Below are 16,929 nucleotides of genomic sequence, written 5' to 3' on the forward strand. Positions count from 1 at the left end.
TCATGTTGAAATCAAACAAAATATAGTTCAAGAATTGATGGGAGGGTGGGACCTCATTTGATCATTTCGTGCAAGCAATAATCAGCCAAAAGCAGATACGGTACTTAGTGTACACACCCAGTACTGAAGAGCTGTCCTCTGCATGAACCATGTTGAATCATGATCGACCTTGACAATATAAGACCATTTTAGAACACCCTCTATTAAATAAATAAGTATCTCTGTGCGTGTGACATCTTATGTCAACTTAATTTCCAAGCAGGCCAAACAGGCTAACCTGAACAGCCATATGCCTTATGGAATTTAAATACAATACTTTGTTAACAGTTGACATTAGCTGTCATGAAAAGTAACGTGGTGACATACAGTATATGGTCAAATGAGTCATCCACTCTGACCCATTCATATTGATGAGGAAGTTAGAGTTAGCAGCCCTGACCTGCAGACTCACCCTCACTGTTGTGGCTGCCAGCACTCCCACTGTGGAAACTGTGGCAGGGGTCTGAGTAGCCCGGAGGGAAGCCTGCAGGTGCGGAGGGGAAGGGGGGGTAGGGGAATGGCTGACCCCCCAGGGGCCATGGGTTGGTGGCAGGGGGAGGGAGGGGGGCCAGGGTGTCCTGCTCAGAGCCCCCACCACTGGAACCCTCGTTCAGGTTGAGAGACGCCATGTCTGAAAGAGAGAGCAAAAGATAATAAAGAGAGAGAGAGAGATAGACAGACATACAGACAGAGAGAGAGAGTTAGTGAGGTAGCCCCTCCATAACAGGTAAAAAACACACTACCATTGGACTCTACAGTACACTTAACACATTGGACTCTACAGTACACTTAACACATTGGACTCTACAGTACACTTAACACATTGGACTCTACAGTACACTTAACACATTGGACTCTACAGTACAAATAACACAAGTAAAAATACACTTCTAACGATACAATCCAGTAGATAATATATGACTGTCAAAGTGGCTCAGTGTCAGTACTTTGGCAGAGGTCTCCAAAGGTGTAGTAGCATTGCTCTGAGAAGGTGATCTTGTTGACGGTGTGTCTCAGGTAGCCATGTTTCAGCAGACTGCTGGCATACTTCCTGGCATCTCTCCTGTCCTTGAAGCCCTCCACCCTGGAGTAGAGCCAGTCCACCACGTCAGCACCTGGCACAGCGACACACACAGCAACACACTGTTTAAGACTGTAGTCTGAATCACAACCTCACAATGTCGAGTAGAGCCAGTCCACCACGTGACATAGCAGCACACACAGGATAAGAAGACTGTAGTCTGCACTACAACAGCACACACTCATACAGGATTATATTACCCTATAATACTGGTATCATACACTAACTACACCACATCAAGCAAGTAGATGTTATGTTGACACTATCAAGGAAATGTCTTGCAAAAGACATCACAGTTTAACAGTAAGGGAAGTGATTGCTGTTTCAAGTCCAACTTTAAACCCTTAATTTACTCAATTTAAATGGTACATTATTAGTAGTAGTCAGTGTCCCCCAGTCCCTCTCACCGATGACAGCGTTGCCAATGGTGATCTTCAACCACATCCTGTCCCGGATCTCCAGACCAGAGTCAGGCAGCTGCATCACCTTGACGATGGTTGATATGTCCGTCTTACTCGCAGATAGCGGCAAGTCGTCAAATTCTGAAGGGGAGAGGAGGTTGAGACACAGCACAATCACAGACAGTGACTGACAACATGTTATGTATGTGGCCTTTCTAGGACTGTGAGAGTGCAGCGATGTCTAGTGATTGCAGTAGTTTGTGTGTGTGACTGTGGTCATAGTGTGGTCATACCGTAGTGTGGATAGGGTCCGGTCAGGGCAGTTGTGTGGGAGATCCAGGCAGCAGGGTCGATGGGCCTCACTGGTTCAGCTGCACAAACATAACACACACACACACACGCGCACGCACGCACGCACGCACGCACGCACGCACGCACGCACGCACGCACGCACGCACACACACACACACACACACACATACACTGCCAGTTAGAACACATAACCTCCATCATATACTGTGAGTTAGCCAGTATTTGTGGTGAAACTTCTACTCTAAATGAATGTATAAGCACAAACACTTAGATTTTCAAAACGTTTCAAAAAGTATTTAAAAGGTTTCTAAAGTGAGTTTCCAGCAGAGTTTGAGAACCCTGTTTGTAAGTGGTAATAACCTGTTGTTGGTGGAACATCGGTGAGTGTCTTACCCCGGGGGATGGTGAAGTAGCTTCGCGGAGACGGGTCCCAACACTTGGCCACAGTAAGACTAATAGGACTGGAGAACACATGGGGAGACCATCAGTTACAATACATATAAACATTCTACTCACTTCTACAGCTCCTGCACAGTTAAAGGAACAAGAGGAAACAATAGAGAGGAAAGGAAATGATTGGTTGAACTACAAGATTTATGGAGAGAAATATTAGTCTGTATTATACAATAGTCAATCATGCAGGAGCTGTTTAAAATACAAACCCACTGTTATCCAATCAGAGGTCAGCATCAACCAATACCTCTAATAAAACACTAATATACTCCAGTCTTACCATCGCTCAGCTTTAAATCCTGTAAAAACCCAACAGCCATGTTCTTTGACTGTCTGTCCTGACCTGTGACTATGTTCACACGCAACATTTTAACATCTCTTGAAATGTTTTCTGGGTTATCGTTAACAATCCTGCATTCTAACACAGTACTGCTCTTACCCTGTTTTGGAGACAATCTCTCTCAGGATCCTCACAGCGTCATCGTTGCTCATGTTCTCAAAGTTCACATCGTTCACCTAGGGAACACAAGCAGACAGTTAACGTCCATGTTCACAGATCATGTCTTTAAAATGTGGTGGTTGGACAAAAGTAACAAGTGAATAAAGAAACACAAAATAAACATGTGCTTTAGGACTCTTGTGCTTTTGCACAGAAACATGTGCTTTTACAGTCTACAAGTTATTTCTCCAGGGCACTATTGTCACACACACACACACACACACACACACACACACACACACACACACACACACACACACACACACACACACACACACACACAAGTGGGCTTTCAGACGCATATAAAAGCTAGTAAATCGTAAGCAGCTTTATACTGCATGTATGTATGTATGGGTGTAAAAACACACTGGCTCCACAATAAATTAGGTTAATATATGCTGAATCCACAATAACTAGTGATCAGCCACCATGTATGTTGTGTATAAGAGGAGGCGTGGCCAGAGAAGTTAGTCTGAGTCCAGCCATACAGACGTCAAAGAGAACTAACAACAGGAAGGAAAAGGAAAGGCAGAAAAACAACTCGTAGAAAAGAGGTTTATGGGGAGGGAGGTGATGAGGACCATTACAGATGGTTGTCAATAGGTCACAACAAAGCTAGGCAGAAACACAGGACCTGTTTCCCCTTTCCCTCATTGTGTCAAACACACTGTATCCAAACATCATTGGGAATGCTATGGATATCACAAAGCAAGTTTTTCCATTTGCAAGCACTGGCTCATTCCCTCAACAAACCATACAAATATGGTCAAAAAATCTCACGCAGAATGCAACATACAGAATAACCTTAGAACATTACATAGAGAATAAACGTTAGGTCCATTAATAGTGGGTGTACCTGTAGGAGCATGTCCCCAGGTTCTATCCTGCCGTCTGCAGCCACAGCTCCTCCCTTCATGATGGAGCCGATGTAGATCCCCCCGTCCCCCCGGTCGTTACTCTGCCCCACGATACTGATACCCAGGAAGTTATACTTCTCTGGAGGAGATAGGGGAGAGACAGAAATAAGTCTGTTTACAGTCAATGGACTCTGATGATATCTGCATAAGACACTATCGACTCTGATAAATTCTGTATCAAACACTATGAACTCTGATGATATCTGTATCAAAAACTATGAATGATGATATCTCTATCAAAAACTATGAACTCTGATGATATCTGTAGCAAACACTATGAACTCTGATGATATCTGTATCAAACACTATGAACTCTGATGATATCTGTATCAAACACTATGAACTCTGATGATATCTGTAGCAAACACTATGAACTCTGATGATATCTGTATCAAACACTATGAACTCTGATGATATCTGTATCAAACACTATGAACTCTGATGATATCTGTATCAAACACTATGAACTCTGATGATATCTGTAGCAAACACTATGCACTCTGATGATATCTGTATCAAACACTATGGACCCTAATGATATCTATATCAAAAACTATGAATGATGATATCTCTATCAAAAACTATGAACTCTGATGATATCTGTATCAAACACTATGAACTCTGATGATATCTGTAGCAAACACTATGAACTCTGATGATATCTATATCAAAAACTATGAATGATGATATCTCTATCAAAAACTATGAACTCTGATGATATCTGTATCAAACACTATGAACTCTGATGATATCTGTATCAAACTCTATGGACTCTGATGATATCTGTATCAAACACTATGGACTCTGATGATATCTGTAGCAAACACTATGAACTCTGATAATAATTGTATCAAACACTATAAGTCTGATGATATCTGTATAAAAAACTATGAACTCTGATGATATCTGTATAAAAAACTATGAACTCTGATGATATCTGTATCAAACACTATGAACTCTGATGATATATGTATCAAACTCTATGAACTCTGATGATATCTGTATCAAACACTATGAACTCTGATGATATCTGTATCAAACACTATGAACTCTGATGATATCTGTAGCAAACTCTATGAACTCTGATGATATCTGTATCAAACTCTATGTACTCTGATGATTTCTGTATCAAACACTATGAACTCTGATGATATCTGTATCAAACTCTATGTACTCTGATGATATCTGTATCAAACACTATAGACCCTGATGATATCTGTATCTGTATCAAACACTATAGACCCTGATGATATCTGTATCAAACACTATAGACCCTGATGATATCTGTATCAAACACTATAGACCCTAAAGATATCTGTATCAAACACTATAGACCCTGATGATATCTGTATCAAACACTATAGACCCTGATGATAACTGTATCAAACACTATAGACCCTGATGATATCTCTATCAAACACTATAGACCCTGATGATATCTCTATCAAACACTATAGACCCTGATGATATCTGTATCAAACACTATAGACCCTGATGATAACTGTATCAAACACTATAGACCCTAAAGATATCTGTATCAAACACTATAGACCCTAAAGATAACTGTATCAAACACTATAGACCCTAAAGATAACTGTATCAAACACTATAGACCCTAAAGATATCTGTATCAAACACTATAGACCCTGATGATATCTGTATCAAACACTATGAACTCTGATGATATCTGCGTGAAACACTATAGACCCTGATGATAACTGTATCAAACACTATAGACCCTGATGATATCTGTATCAAACATTATGGACCCTGTTAATATCTGTATCAAACACTATGAACCCTGATAATAATTGTATCAAACACTATGGACCCTGATAATAATTGTATCAAACACTATGGACCCTGATAATAATTGTATCAAACACTATGGACCCTGATAATAATTGTATCAAACACTATGGACCCTGATATATCTGTATCAAACACTATGGACCCTGATATATCTGTATCAAACACTATGGACCCTGATATATCTGTATCAAACACTATGGACCCTGATATATCTGTATCAAACACTATGAACTCTGATGATATTTAGTAGAAAAAAGAGTCAGAGAGAAAAGAGATACATTAAAAGGGGAAAGCCGTACCCATGTTGAGTGTGACAGTGATGATGTTGAGACTCATTGTGGAATCGGTGATGCTGCTGAAAGACGAAGACTGGAAAGGAAGGAGGCAAATAAAACAGTCACAAAGATATTCACATAACCATTGTGGTTATTTCTTTTTCACAGGCACATGGGATGTAGGAAAACCTGTGAGGGGAACTCACCCTGTCTATTTTGGCCACTTTGTGCCTCCGTCTGCGGCGTTTGTGTCTGCGCATCAGCTGAGAGGACGAGCTCTGCTCTGTGGAGCTGCTGAGTCTGAGACACAATTCATCTCAATACAATATACATTGGTCCATGATACAGAAACAAGGGAAACCCTGAAGAAGGCACTGTGTGCTAAAACACTGGTGTTTAAACATTCAATAACTGAGAGCATATATAGTGTGCCACTATCTTTCTCTTTAGATAACAGTACCCAGCCCCACCACACAACATACACTGCAGGTTGAGAGCAGCACAGGGTCAGCCGCAGGGCAGCACCCCTGGAGCAGGAAAAGGGAAGAGGTCAGAGGGGATATGGTGATTTTATTTAGTAAAGAACCACCGATGAAAAGAGAGGAAGATGACATAAAGAGAGCGAGAGAAAGAGGAAGCATCTACCTGCTAGCGTCCTCATCTTCCTCACTGTCGACGAAGGAGCTGGACTCTAGCTCACTGCTCATTACTGAGGCACTGTTGTAGCCCATGGCGGAGTCCCTTGCTGTGCGCTCCGACTTAGAGTGGCCGTTGATTCGAGGGACTGTTGATACGAGGGACAAAACAACAACAGGTCAGATATCAACAGTCAGATACCAACAAAACTAATGTTAACACTTGGATAGAAGGTCACATGTCCATCTTTGACCCATGTGTCACTCCACGGTGGTCTTCTGTAGCTCAGTTAGAAGAGCATGGCTCTTGCAACACCATGATATTGGGTTCTAATCCCAGGACCACCCATACGTAACAAAATGTATGCTCGCAAGACTGTTGGACGCTTTGGATAAAAGTGTCAGCTGAATGGCATACTTTACATCATAACACAAAAGTGACACAGTGAAAGACAACTCAGAGCTGAATGAGCTGATATCAGAGACCAACTGGGCCAAGGAAGCATTTACTAGTGATTCACTATTACAGAAGGAAGCCCAGTGGCAAACATGGCATCGTACCTTTACTGTATGTGATGGTATGGCAAACAAAGGTTTCAGTGGACTTGTGAATAACATCTTTATGCAGTGTATTATCAAATATGATACCATATACTTTAGTTAATGTGTTATCAGTTGGCAGTGGAAAATAAGAGCTACCTCTGATCTACCAAAACAATAACATCAGTGTCTCAAATTCCCAACACCTTTCTCCCACATCTACCCCCAATACATACAGTGGCAGGGGAGGGGTCCTGTCTCAGCAGGGTGACAGCGGATTGGCTGGAAGGCTCTGGCAAAACGGCGAGGGCGTGGCTGACCCTGCGATCTCCGCGAGCGACCAAAACATTCCAATAATGTGGTGGTGCCCATTACTGACTCAGCCCAAAGGGTGCGCACACACACACACACACACACACACACACACACACACACACACACACACACACACACACACACACACACACACACACACACACACACACACACACACACACACACACACACACACACTCACACGCACCACATACACACACCACATACACACACAAATAAACAGCAGAGCTGTATGTCTCAAGTGAAAAACTGAGACTGTCTGGTGTCTGTGTAGTGCTCTGTCCCCACTCTCCCAGCTCCTGTCTGTCTCGCAACCCCTGTGAGGAGGACCAGGTTCTTTGCCCAATGACAGGCTGCTGGCAGGCAGACTCCAATCCTTATCTACAATGAAGGCAGTGGAAAAAGACCAAAAAAAAATTGAATTTGGAGAAAGATACTGTGAAACGAAGAGAGATAACACAATCACTCAACATAATATTTTCTCCTTTTTGCTCATCACAGTCAATGGCAGGTGTCTCACAGCGAGGTATCTTGACTTATTAAATTCTACAAATGTCTGACTCTTACAGTCATGGGCACTGTGGTAGGCATACACCTGATTCATTGGCATGTCATCTACTACTATACATATTGACCAAACAATTCAAAAACAATAAATCAAACCTATTCTATTTTGGGACACTGTGCTGTGAACTATAAGCCTTCAGTGCCAAAGCTGCCTTCTATCCTCCATTACTCAGATTGGATCAGGATTTTTTTCATGCCATGATTTTAGAGCCATAAAGTAATTATCATGAGGGATTGGAATGTCATACGTTATCTGCTAAAATGAAGTTATTACGGTATGATAAGGTGGGTGATTATGTAGGATATAATAAACCATTATGATCGCTATCTATTAGACTGTCTAAAATACATTCACTTAGGCTACTCCATTCACAAAACAGTCAAACTCTTCAATAGAATGTAGTCTACACAATAGGAAAATAAATACTTGCATAAGCACAAAAGATATCTATAATAAAAAATGTCAGCAGCTGGATGATGATAATATTAGTTGCTTCCTCGTTCAGCCATATCTAGAATGGATTTCTTTACTAGTATTGCAAAATATAAAATTGCGAAAATAATTGATCACATAATAGTAGGTAGGCTACAGATAGCCTTTGAATTTACTGTTGAAAAGGTTAGACAATAACCTGCATTAACCTAAAATAAAGGACCTAAATAATTTACTTCCATCACATGTATCTACCATTTAACAGCCAGTGGACTACAAACTACCCTATACAGCAATTCCATTAGCAAATTTGATTATCTTACCTCAACCGCGGGAGAGTCAGATCAGAGAGCCAGTGATCTCGTGCGACGCACTGAGAAACTGAACGAATTGGTAGCGCGAAAATATTCCCCCGCACTCCCATCCCACGGCACACGACTGAATGTCTGATAATCTCTCTCTGACCTATTAGAGAACTGCATTCCAAAGTGCGGAGAGATAGCGCAGCATTTGATGGGATTTTATATGATGCACGAGCATATCTCTAACCGCCACAGGTGATGGTGCCATCAGGTGATTAACAGTGCCAAAGCCTCTCAGAAGTACGAAGCTTGTGCTCTCCCTTCATCACAATACACTTCACATAATAGCAAATGTTTCAATGAAAAATGTTGCTAAACACTAAGTTCCAAGCATCTTAAACATTTAGGAATGCTCATTTGACCTCTATACATTTGAACTGAATATAAATATTCTGGATTATTGCTGCCTACATTTTGATTTGGCTATTATACAGTGATTAGTAAAACCACTCTGGAGTCAATACACCTATTGTAGGTGTCATAACAGTCCTGCCAAAGCCACAGCGTGATATAGCCAGACAGACAGACAGGGGTCTCAGTTCACCTACTACCCCCCTCATCTCCCAGTGCAGGTAGCACAGCTAAAAGGCCTGTGGCCCTGAAACAGATCCTCTCCCATACCTCCACAATGTCCTATGGGCCCAGTCTCCAGCTGTCCACTCTCCTCACCCTGTCAAACACTGCATTATTCATCCATTCATTCTCACATACCTACAGCCAGAAACGAGAGAACAAGGGATATGTTTACCTCTGTTAAAATACTGATTCACCCTGCTCTGTTCATTGTAAAGCAAGCTGCATTCACAGACACAGTGGCACTTAAAGAAAGAGGAGAATTCCTGCTATACTACTGCTGCAGTGCCAGGCAGGATAACTTTACATGTCGCTGGATGGGCCTGGGCCTTTAAGTCAAGGACACAGATTGAATGACCACCATGGCATTGCAGCGCTCTAAACAAATAAAGCCTGAATTTGATTATATTGAGCAGTGTAGGGCAGAGTTTTATGAGCCATGAAGCAGTGTGTTCACCATGAGGGACATGCCCTGTTCCCTGACACTCATTTAATTAGTACTAACTAACTAGCAGGCCGGCAGGCAGGCAATGAAACCAGATGGAAGGAGGGGTGGAAGAGGGAGGGAGAGAGAGAGAGAGAGAGAGAGAGAGAGAGAGAGAGAGAGAGAGAGAGAGAGAGAGAGAGAGAGAGAGAGAGAGAGAGAGAGAGAGAGAGAGCGCGAGAGAGAGAGAGAGAGAGAGAGAGAGAGAGAGAGAGAGAGAGAGAGAGAGAGAGAGAGAGAGAGAGAGAGAGATTATTACTCCTCAACAGAGGGGCTGCTACTGGCTGCTATTTCTAGAGAGGGCCACAGGGACATGACACACAGCCCTATTTTCACTTTCTCAAATCAGAACTTAACAGCGTGGCTAGAAAAACAAAGGTTGTAGTGAGAGGAGAAGAGATAGGTTACATGATTCCAGCTCTGTAGTTTGTTTCCCAGTAGGACAGCAGGTACACACACGTACAGAAATGCCCCTGTATTACACATAGACTTTACAGCTCTCTCGTCTCTACAGTACCAACCAGCCTGATGCTTTATCTTGCTCATCCTAATTAAGCCACATAAATGAATGAGTATTTGGTTAATGAGCCTGGAGCTGCAGGATCCACACAGCCAGGCTCGCTGTGAACAGCAGATCAGGAGAGGAAGAGATGGAGTGATGAGATAAAGAGATAAAAGGACTGTCTCTGGCTCTATCTGCTGTGGGCATGGATGGAGGAGAAACAGAGGAACAGACAGCAGGGACTATAGGCTGACACATTACAGTAGTTGTTGAATGGAAAATATAGACACCAACATCATCACACTGTTGAACCGGGTCCAGGAGTAGGATTAAAGGTGGAAATGAGTAGGAGTGACTATTATTATTGGAAGAATCAGAATTGCTAATAATGATATTGTCCAAAGTGCCATCTTAAAATATGATATTTCTCAAAGCACTACACCGCACACATTCATTCTGAGTGTAGAAAGAGAGGTGACATGTAATGTGCTTAGTTACTCTCTGGACAACAGAATGGTGGGATGAGAGGAAGGTCCCTGAAGGAGGATAGAGAAAGGTCCCTGAAGGAGGATAGAGGAAGGTCCCTGAAGGAGGATAGAGGAAGGTCCCTGAAGGAGGATAGAGGAAGGTCCCTAAAGGAGGATAGAGGAAGGTCCCTGAAGGAGGATAGAGGAAGGTCCCTGAAGTAGGATAGAGGAAGGTCCCTGAAGGAGGATAGAGGAAGGTCCCTGAAGGAGGATAGAGGAAGGTCCCTGAAGGAGGATAGAGGAAGGTCCCTGAAGGAGGATAGAGGAAGGTCCCTGAAGGAGGATAGAGGAAGGTCCCTGAAGGAGGATAGAGGAAGGTCCCTGAAGGAGGATAGAGGAAGGTCCATGAAGGAGGATAGAGGAAGGTCCCTGAAGGAGGATAGAAGAAGGCCCCTGAAGGAGGATAGAGGAAGGTCCCTAAAGGAGGATAGAGGAAGGTCCCTGAAGGAGGATAGAGGAAGGTCCCTGAAGGAGGATAGAGGAAGGTCCCTGAAGGAGGATAGAGGAAGGTCCCTAAAGGAGGATAGAGGAAGGTCCCTGAAGGAGGATAGAGGAAGGTCCCTGAAGGAGGATAGAGGAAGGTCCCTGAAGGAGGATAGAGGAAGGTCCCTGAAGGAGGATAGAGGAAGGTCCCTGAAGGAGGATAGAGGAAGGTCCCTGAAGGAGGATAGAGGAAGGTCCCTGAAAGAGGATAGTGGAAGGTCCCTGAAGGAGGATAGAGGAAGGTCCCTGAAGGAGGATAGAGGAAGGTCCCTGAAGGAGGATAGAGGAAGGTCCCTGAAGGAGGATAGAGGAAGCCCTCCTCCTCTCCAAGTGACCTTCTTAGAACTCTTTGCTGAGCTCAGTGCCAAAATGTTTCCATGACAGTAACAACAAATAAAGACAGAAGTTTCTTCTTAACCAAGACTCTTATGAGTTTCCTGACATTTTCCCATGTCCATTATTCATGATACTGTATGTGTACATGCAGTAAGGATAAAATATGCAACAACAAAGAAGAGTATATTTGAATAGTTTCCCAATAGTAAAAACATACAAAGGTGGTTTCAGATCTCCACAATAACTGAGAGGCAGCTATACATGTGCTATAGCTTTATTTTGTATTTTTTGGGGGGCCATCCATCCACCACCCATCCAGCTGCTATACTCCATGCATGGTCATAATAGGAAGAAAAGTAGTCCCACACATCCTGAAGTTAAACCATCAGGTGGAAAATAGCCTCTTGGGAAAGAGAGAAAGCGCCGAAAGCAATCTTGGTCAAACTGTTCCACTTACCTGTCACCAGCAGATCTGAACCCGGTGAATCCTCTGATTTGTTTTTGACATTATTTACAGTCCACCCTTTCGGGGTGTTACTGAACAATGTCAGCACTGTGAGGGTATATTGCTAAAATGATGTAGAATGATATTGTGATGATGTGTTATTGGTGATACTGTACCACACATACTGTACTTAGGTAGTTATCCTAAGTGTGTGTATTGTTACTCACTTTCAGTCTCTCGTGCTCTCCTCCGGGCACGTTCTCTCTCTCTCTCCCTACGGTGGCTCAGGAGGGACTCTGTGCCCGTCTCTGTGTCCAGGCCATCCCGACTGCTCACCGCGTTGGCACTGAAATACACACATTCAAAAAGTTGAATAACTGTAGATCCACAATGAAACCAATAATTTATATATACACTAGATGACTGATAGGAATGCTGTGTTGAAGCCACTGTGCCTCCATCTTGGCACTCCTCCACTAAAATACATTTTGGAAGCTATAGAAATACATTTAATGTCTCTATTTGTTTTTGCCACATTTATTCTATAACAAATGATGACTCTGTTTCATATTCAGTCCCCCTGGCCATGAGAGATGTGTTGTTGGGGTGTGGTATGTGATGTGTGTTTCACTAAGTGTCATTAATGACCAGATACCCTGAGAGAGATGCATTCTGTCCAATGCTGCCTGGTACTAATGAGGAGGGCCATTGAAATCCCAGATGATTCCTGTGGCACGGGGGAGGATGGAGTGTGTGTGTCTGTGTGTGTGTGTGTGTGTCTGTGTGTGTGTGTGTGTGTGTGTGTGTGTGTGTGTGTGTGTGTGTGTGTGTGTGTGTGTGTGTGTGTGTGTGTGTGTGTGTGTGTGTGTGTGACCGGTAGAGCAGGTGTGGGCTGAGCTGGGACTCTTCTCATCCTGTACAGGGCTGGATAGAAGGTGCTGGAGGGAGGGTTATCTTCAGAGGAGTGAGACGCTCTAGTCTCAGGGTAGCAGGGTAAAACACACCCATCACTAGTCAACGCTGCTCCCGTGTGGCGCAGCGGTCTAAGTCACTGCATTTCAGTGCAAGAGGCGTCACTACAGTCCCTGGCTCGAATCCAGGCTGTATCACATCCGGCTGTGATTGGGAGTCCCATAGGGCGGCGCACAACGAGCCCGACGTCATCCGGGTTTGTAAATAAGAATTTGTTCTTAATTGACTTGCCTAGTTAAATAAAGGTCAAATAAAAAACACAAATTTAAAAAAAGGAAACCTGAAGCTGGTGAGAAACACAACTCAACCAACCCAGCCTGCTGAACACTGCTCTCACTCTGCACACACACACTCTGCACATACACAACTCAACCAACCCAGCCTGCTGAACACTGCTCTCACTCTGCACATACACACTCTGCACATACATACACACGCTGCACAAACACACTCTGCACAAACACACTCTGCACATACACACTCTGCACACGCACACTCTGCACACGCACACTCTGCACACGCACACTCTGCACATACACACTCAGCACAAACACACTCAGCACAAACACACTCTGCACGTACACACTCTGCAAATACACACTCTGCACATACACACTCTGCACAAACACACTCTGCACAAACACACTCTGCACATACACACTCTGCACATACACACTCTGCACATACACATGCACACTCTGCACATACACACTCTGCACATACACACTCTGCACAAACACACTCTGCACATACACACTCTGCACATACACACTCTGCACATACACATGCACACTCTGCACATACACACTCTGCACATACACACTCAGCACAAACACACTCTGCACGTACACACTCTGCACATACACACTCTGCACATACACACTCTGCACGTACACACTCTGCACATACACACTCTGCACATACACACTCTGCACATACACACTCTGCACATACACACTCTGCACGTACACACTCTGCACAAACACACTCTGCACGTACACACTCTGCACATACACACTCTGCACATACACACTCTGCACATACACATGCACACTCTGCACATACACACTCTGCACATACACACTCAGCACAAACACACTCTGCACGTACACACTCTGCACATACACACTCTACACATACACACTCTGCACACACACTCTGCACATACACACTCTGCACACACACTCTGCACATACACACTCTGCACAAACACACTCTGCACATACACACTCTGCACATACACATACACACTCTACACATACACACTCTGCACATACACACTCAGCACAAACACACTCTGCACATACACACTGCACATACACATTCTGCACGTACACACTCTGCACATACACACTCTGCACATACACACTCTGCACATACACACTCAGCACAAACTTACTCTGCACATACACACTCTGCACATACACATACACACTCTGCACATACACACTCTGCACACGCACACTCTGCACATACACACTCTGCACATACACATACACACTCTGCACATACACATACACACTCTGCACATACACACTCCGGGATGTACTAGACCTATGCATCATGCATGAACGCACCCGGACAACACGAGCGCATGCGCACACTAGTATTTATATACGTACGTACACACGAGTGCACATGACTACACAGTAAGTAACTCATGCATTATAGTCCTCAGGGTATATAAGCCACCGTCTCATCAGCCTTAGGAGCCATGAGTGGATGAGGCTGATGCGTGCACATTAACAACACACATATATATATAGTAGCAACACAGGAGTGGGTCAGCTGTGACATGCTCATTCAGAGGGATGAATGGTAAACATGTTTCTACATCTGAATGTAATGATGCATCTGTGCCTCTCCAGAACAGGTCAAAATATGTATGCTAATGCTTACATTGTGCAAAAACACACACTGTATTAGTCACAGGTATAGATCAGGTGAGGCATTTTGTGTTTGTAGCTAGAGGTTATTATCTGTCTATGGCAGGGATAAAGCAGGGATGGGGCAGTATCTTAATTTTATCTGTCTCAGGCAGGGATAATGCAGGGATGGGGCAGTATGTTAATATTATCTGTCTCAGGCAGGGATAATGCAGGGATGGGGCAGTATGTTAATATTATCTGTCTATGGCAGGGATAAAGCAGGGATGGGGCAGTATGTTTATATTATCTGTCTATGGCAGGGATAAAGCAGGGATGGGGCAGTATGTTTATATTATCTGTCTATGGCAGGGATAAAGCAGGGATGGGGCAGTATGTTTATATTATCTGTCTATGGCAGGGATAATGCAGGGATGGGCAGTATGTTTATATTATCTGTCTATGGCAGGGATAATGCAGGGATGGGCAGTATGTTTATATTATCTGTCTATGGCAGGGATAAAGCAGGGATGGGCAGTATGTTTATATTATCTGTCTATGGCAGGGATAATGCAGGGATGGGGCAGTATGTTTATATTAGCTGTCTATGGCAGGGATAATGCAGGGATGGGCAGTATGTTTATATTATCTGTCTATGGCAGGGATAATGCAGGGATGGGGCAGTATGTTTATATTATCTGTCTATGGCAGGGATGGGGCAGTATGTTAATATTATCTGTCTCAGGCAGGGATAAAGCAGGGATGAGGCAGTATGTTTATATTATCTGTCTATGGCAGGGATAAAGCAGGGATGGGCAGTATGTTTATATTATCTGTCTATGGCAGGGATAATGCAGGGATGGGCAGTATGTTTATATTATCTGTCTATGGCAGGGATAAAGCAGGGATGGGCAGTATGTTTATATTATCTGTCTATGGCAGGGATAATGCAGGGATGGGGCAGTATGTTTATATTATCTGTCTATGGCAGGGATAATGCAGGGATGGGGCAGTATGTTTATATTATCTGTCTCAGGCAGGGATAATGCAGGGATGGGGCAGTATGTTTATATTATCTGTCTATGGCAGGGATAAAGCAGGGATGGGGCAGTATGTTTATATTATCTGTCTATGGCAGGGATAAAGCAGGGATGGGCAGTATGTTTATATTATCTGTCTATGGCAGGGATAAAGCAGGGATGGGCAGTATGTTTATATTATCTGTCTATGGCAGGGATAATGCAGGGATGGGAAGTATGTTTATATTATCTGTCTATGGCAGGGATAAAGCAGGGATGGGCAGTATGTTTATATTATCTGTCTATGGCAGGGATAAAGCAGGGATGGGCAGTATGTTTATATTATCTGTCTATGGCAGGGATAAAGCAGGGATGGGCAGTATGTTTATATTATCTGTCTATGGCAGGGATAATGCAGGGATGGGAAGTATGTTTATATTATCTGTCTATGGCAGGGATAAAGCAGGGATGGGGCAGTATGTTTATATTATCTGTCTATGGCAGGGATAAAGCAGGGATGAGGCAGTATGTTTATATTATCTGTCTATGGCAGGGATAATGCAGGGATGGGAAGTATGTTTATATTATCTGTCTATGGTGGGATAATGCAGGGATGGGGCAGTATGTTTATATTATCTGTCTATGGCAGGGATAATGCAGGGATGGGAAGTATGTTTATATTATCTGTCTATGGCAGGGATAAAGCAGGGATGGGGCAGTATGTTTATATTATCTGTCTATGGCAGGGATAAAGCAGGGATGGGCAGTATGTTTATATTATCTGTCTATGGCAGGGATAATGCAGGGATGGGGCAGTATGTTTATATTATCTGTCTATGGCAGGGATAATGCAGGGATGGGGCAGTATGTTTATATTATCTGTCTATGGCAGGGATTGGCCAGTGTGGTGTGGATGTTGTTTGTCTATGGCAGCCGTCCAGCCTGGAAGGGGTAGGCTGATCGCCTGTGTCCGCTGATCCTGTGTGAGATTACCAAGGGATGGAGGCTGGGTTGGGAGAGGGGGATGGGGGGCTGCCAGCTGTGATCCCCCCGCCCCGCTA

The 16,929-nt window shown here is 43.5% G+C and overlaps 1 protein-coding gene across 3 annotated transcripts in view; it reads right to left on the minus strand.

Annotated features, from left to right (window-relative positions):
- Positions 1–16,929, minus strand: part of LOC120059214 (segment polarity protein dishevelled homolog DVL-1-like) — a 42,560-nt gene that overhangs the window by 12,569 nt on the left and 13,062 nt on the right. Inside the window, exons 4-14 of one of the 3 annotated variants that reach the window (XM_039008085.1) lie at positions 12,240–12,358; positions 6,435–6,573; positions 5,996–6,089; positions 5,814–5,883; positions 3,642–3,781; positions 2,726–2,802; positions 2,227–2,294; positions 1,815–1,892; positions 1,528–1,662; positions 987–1,154; positions 452–670 (exon numbers count right to left, since the gene is read on the minus strand). In XM_039008085.1, the coding sequence (XP_038864013.1) occupies positions 452–670; positions 987–1,154; positions 1,528–1,662; positions 1,815–1,892; positions 2,227–2,294; positions 2,726–2,802; positions 3,642–3,781; positions 5,814–5,883; positions 5,996–6,089; positions 6,435–6,573; positions 12,240–12,358 (1,307 nt within the window). Of the gene's footprint in view, positions 1–451; positions 671–986; positions 1,155–1,527; positions 1,663–1,814; positions 1,893–2,193; positions 2,295–2,725; positions 2,803–3,641; positions 3,782–5,813; positions 5,884–5,995; positions 6,090–6,434; positions 6,574–7,200; positions 7,439–12,239; positions 12,359–16,929 lie in introns of those variants that run through there. The other 2 variants (XM_039008084.1, XM_039008087.1) reach the window with 2 other exon arrangements.

This window comes from Salvelinus namaycush, chromosome 14 (assembly GCF_016432855.1).
Source record: "Salvelinus namaycush isolate Seneca chromosome 14, SaNama_1.0, whole genome shotgun sequence".
NCBI classification, from domain to species: domain Eukaryota; kingdom Metazoa; phylum Chordata; class Actinopteri; order Salmoniformes; family Salmonidae; genus Salvelinus; species Salvelinus namaycush.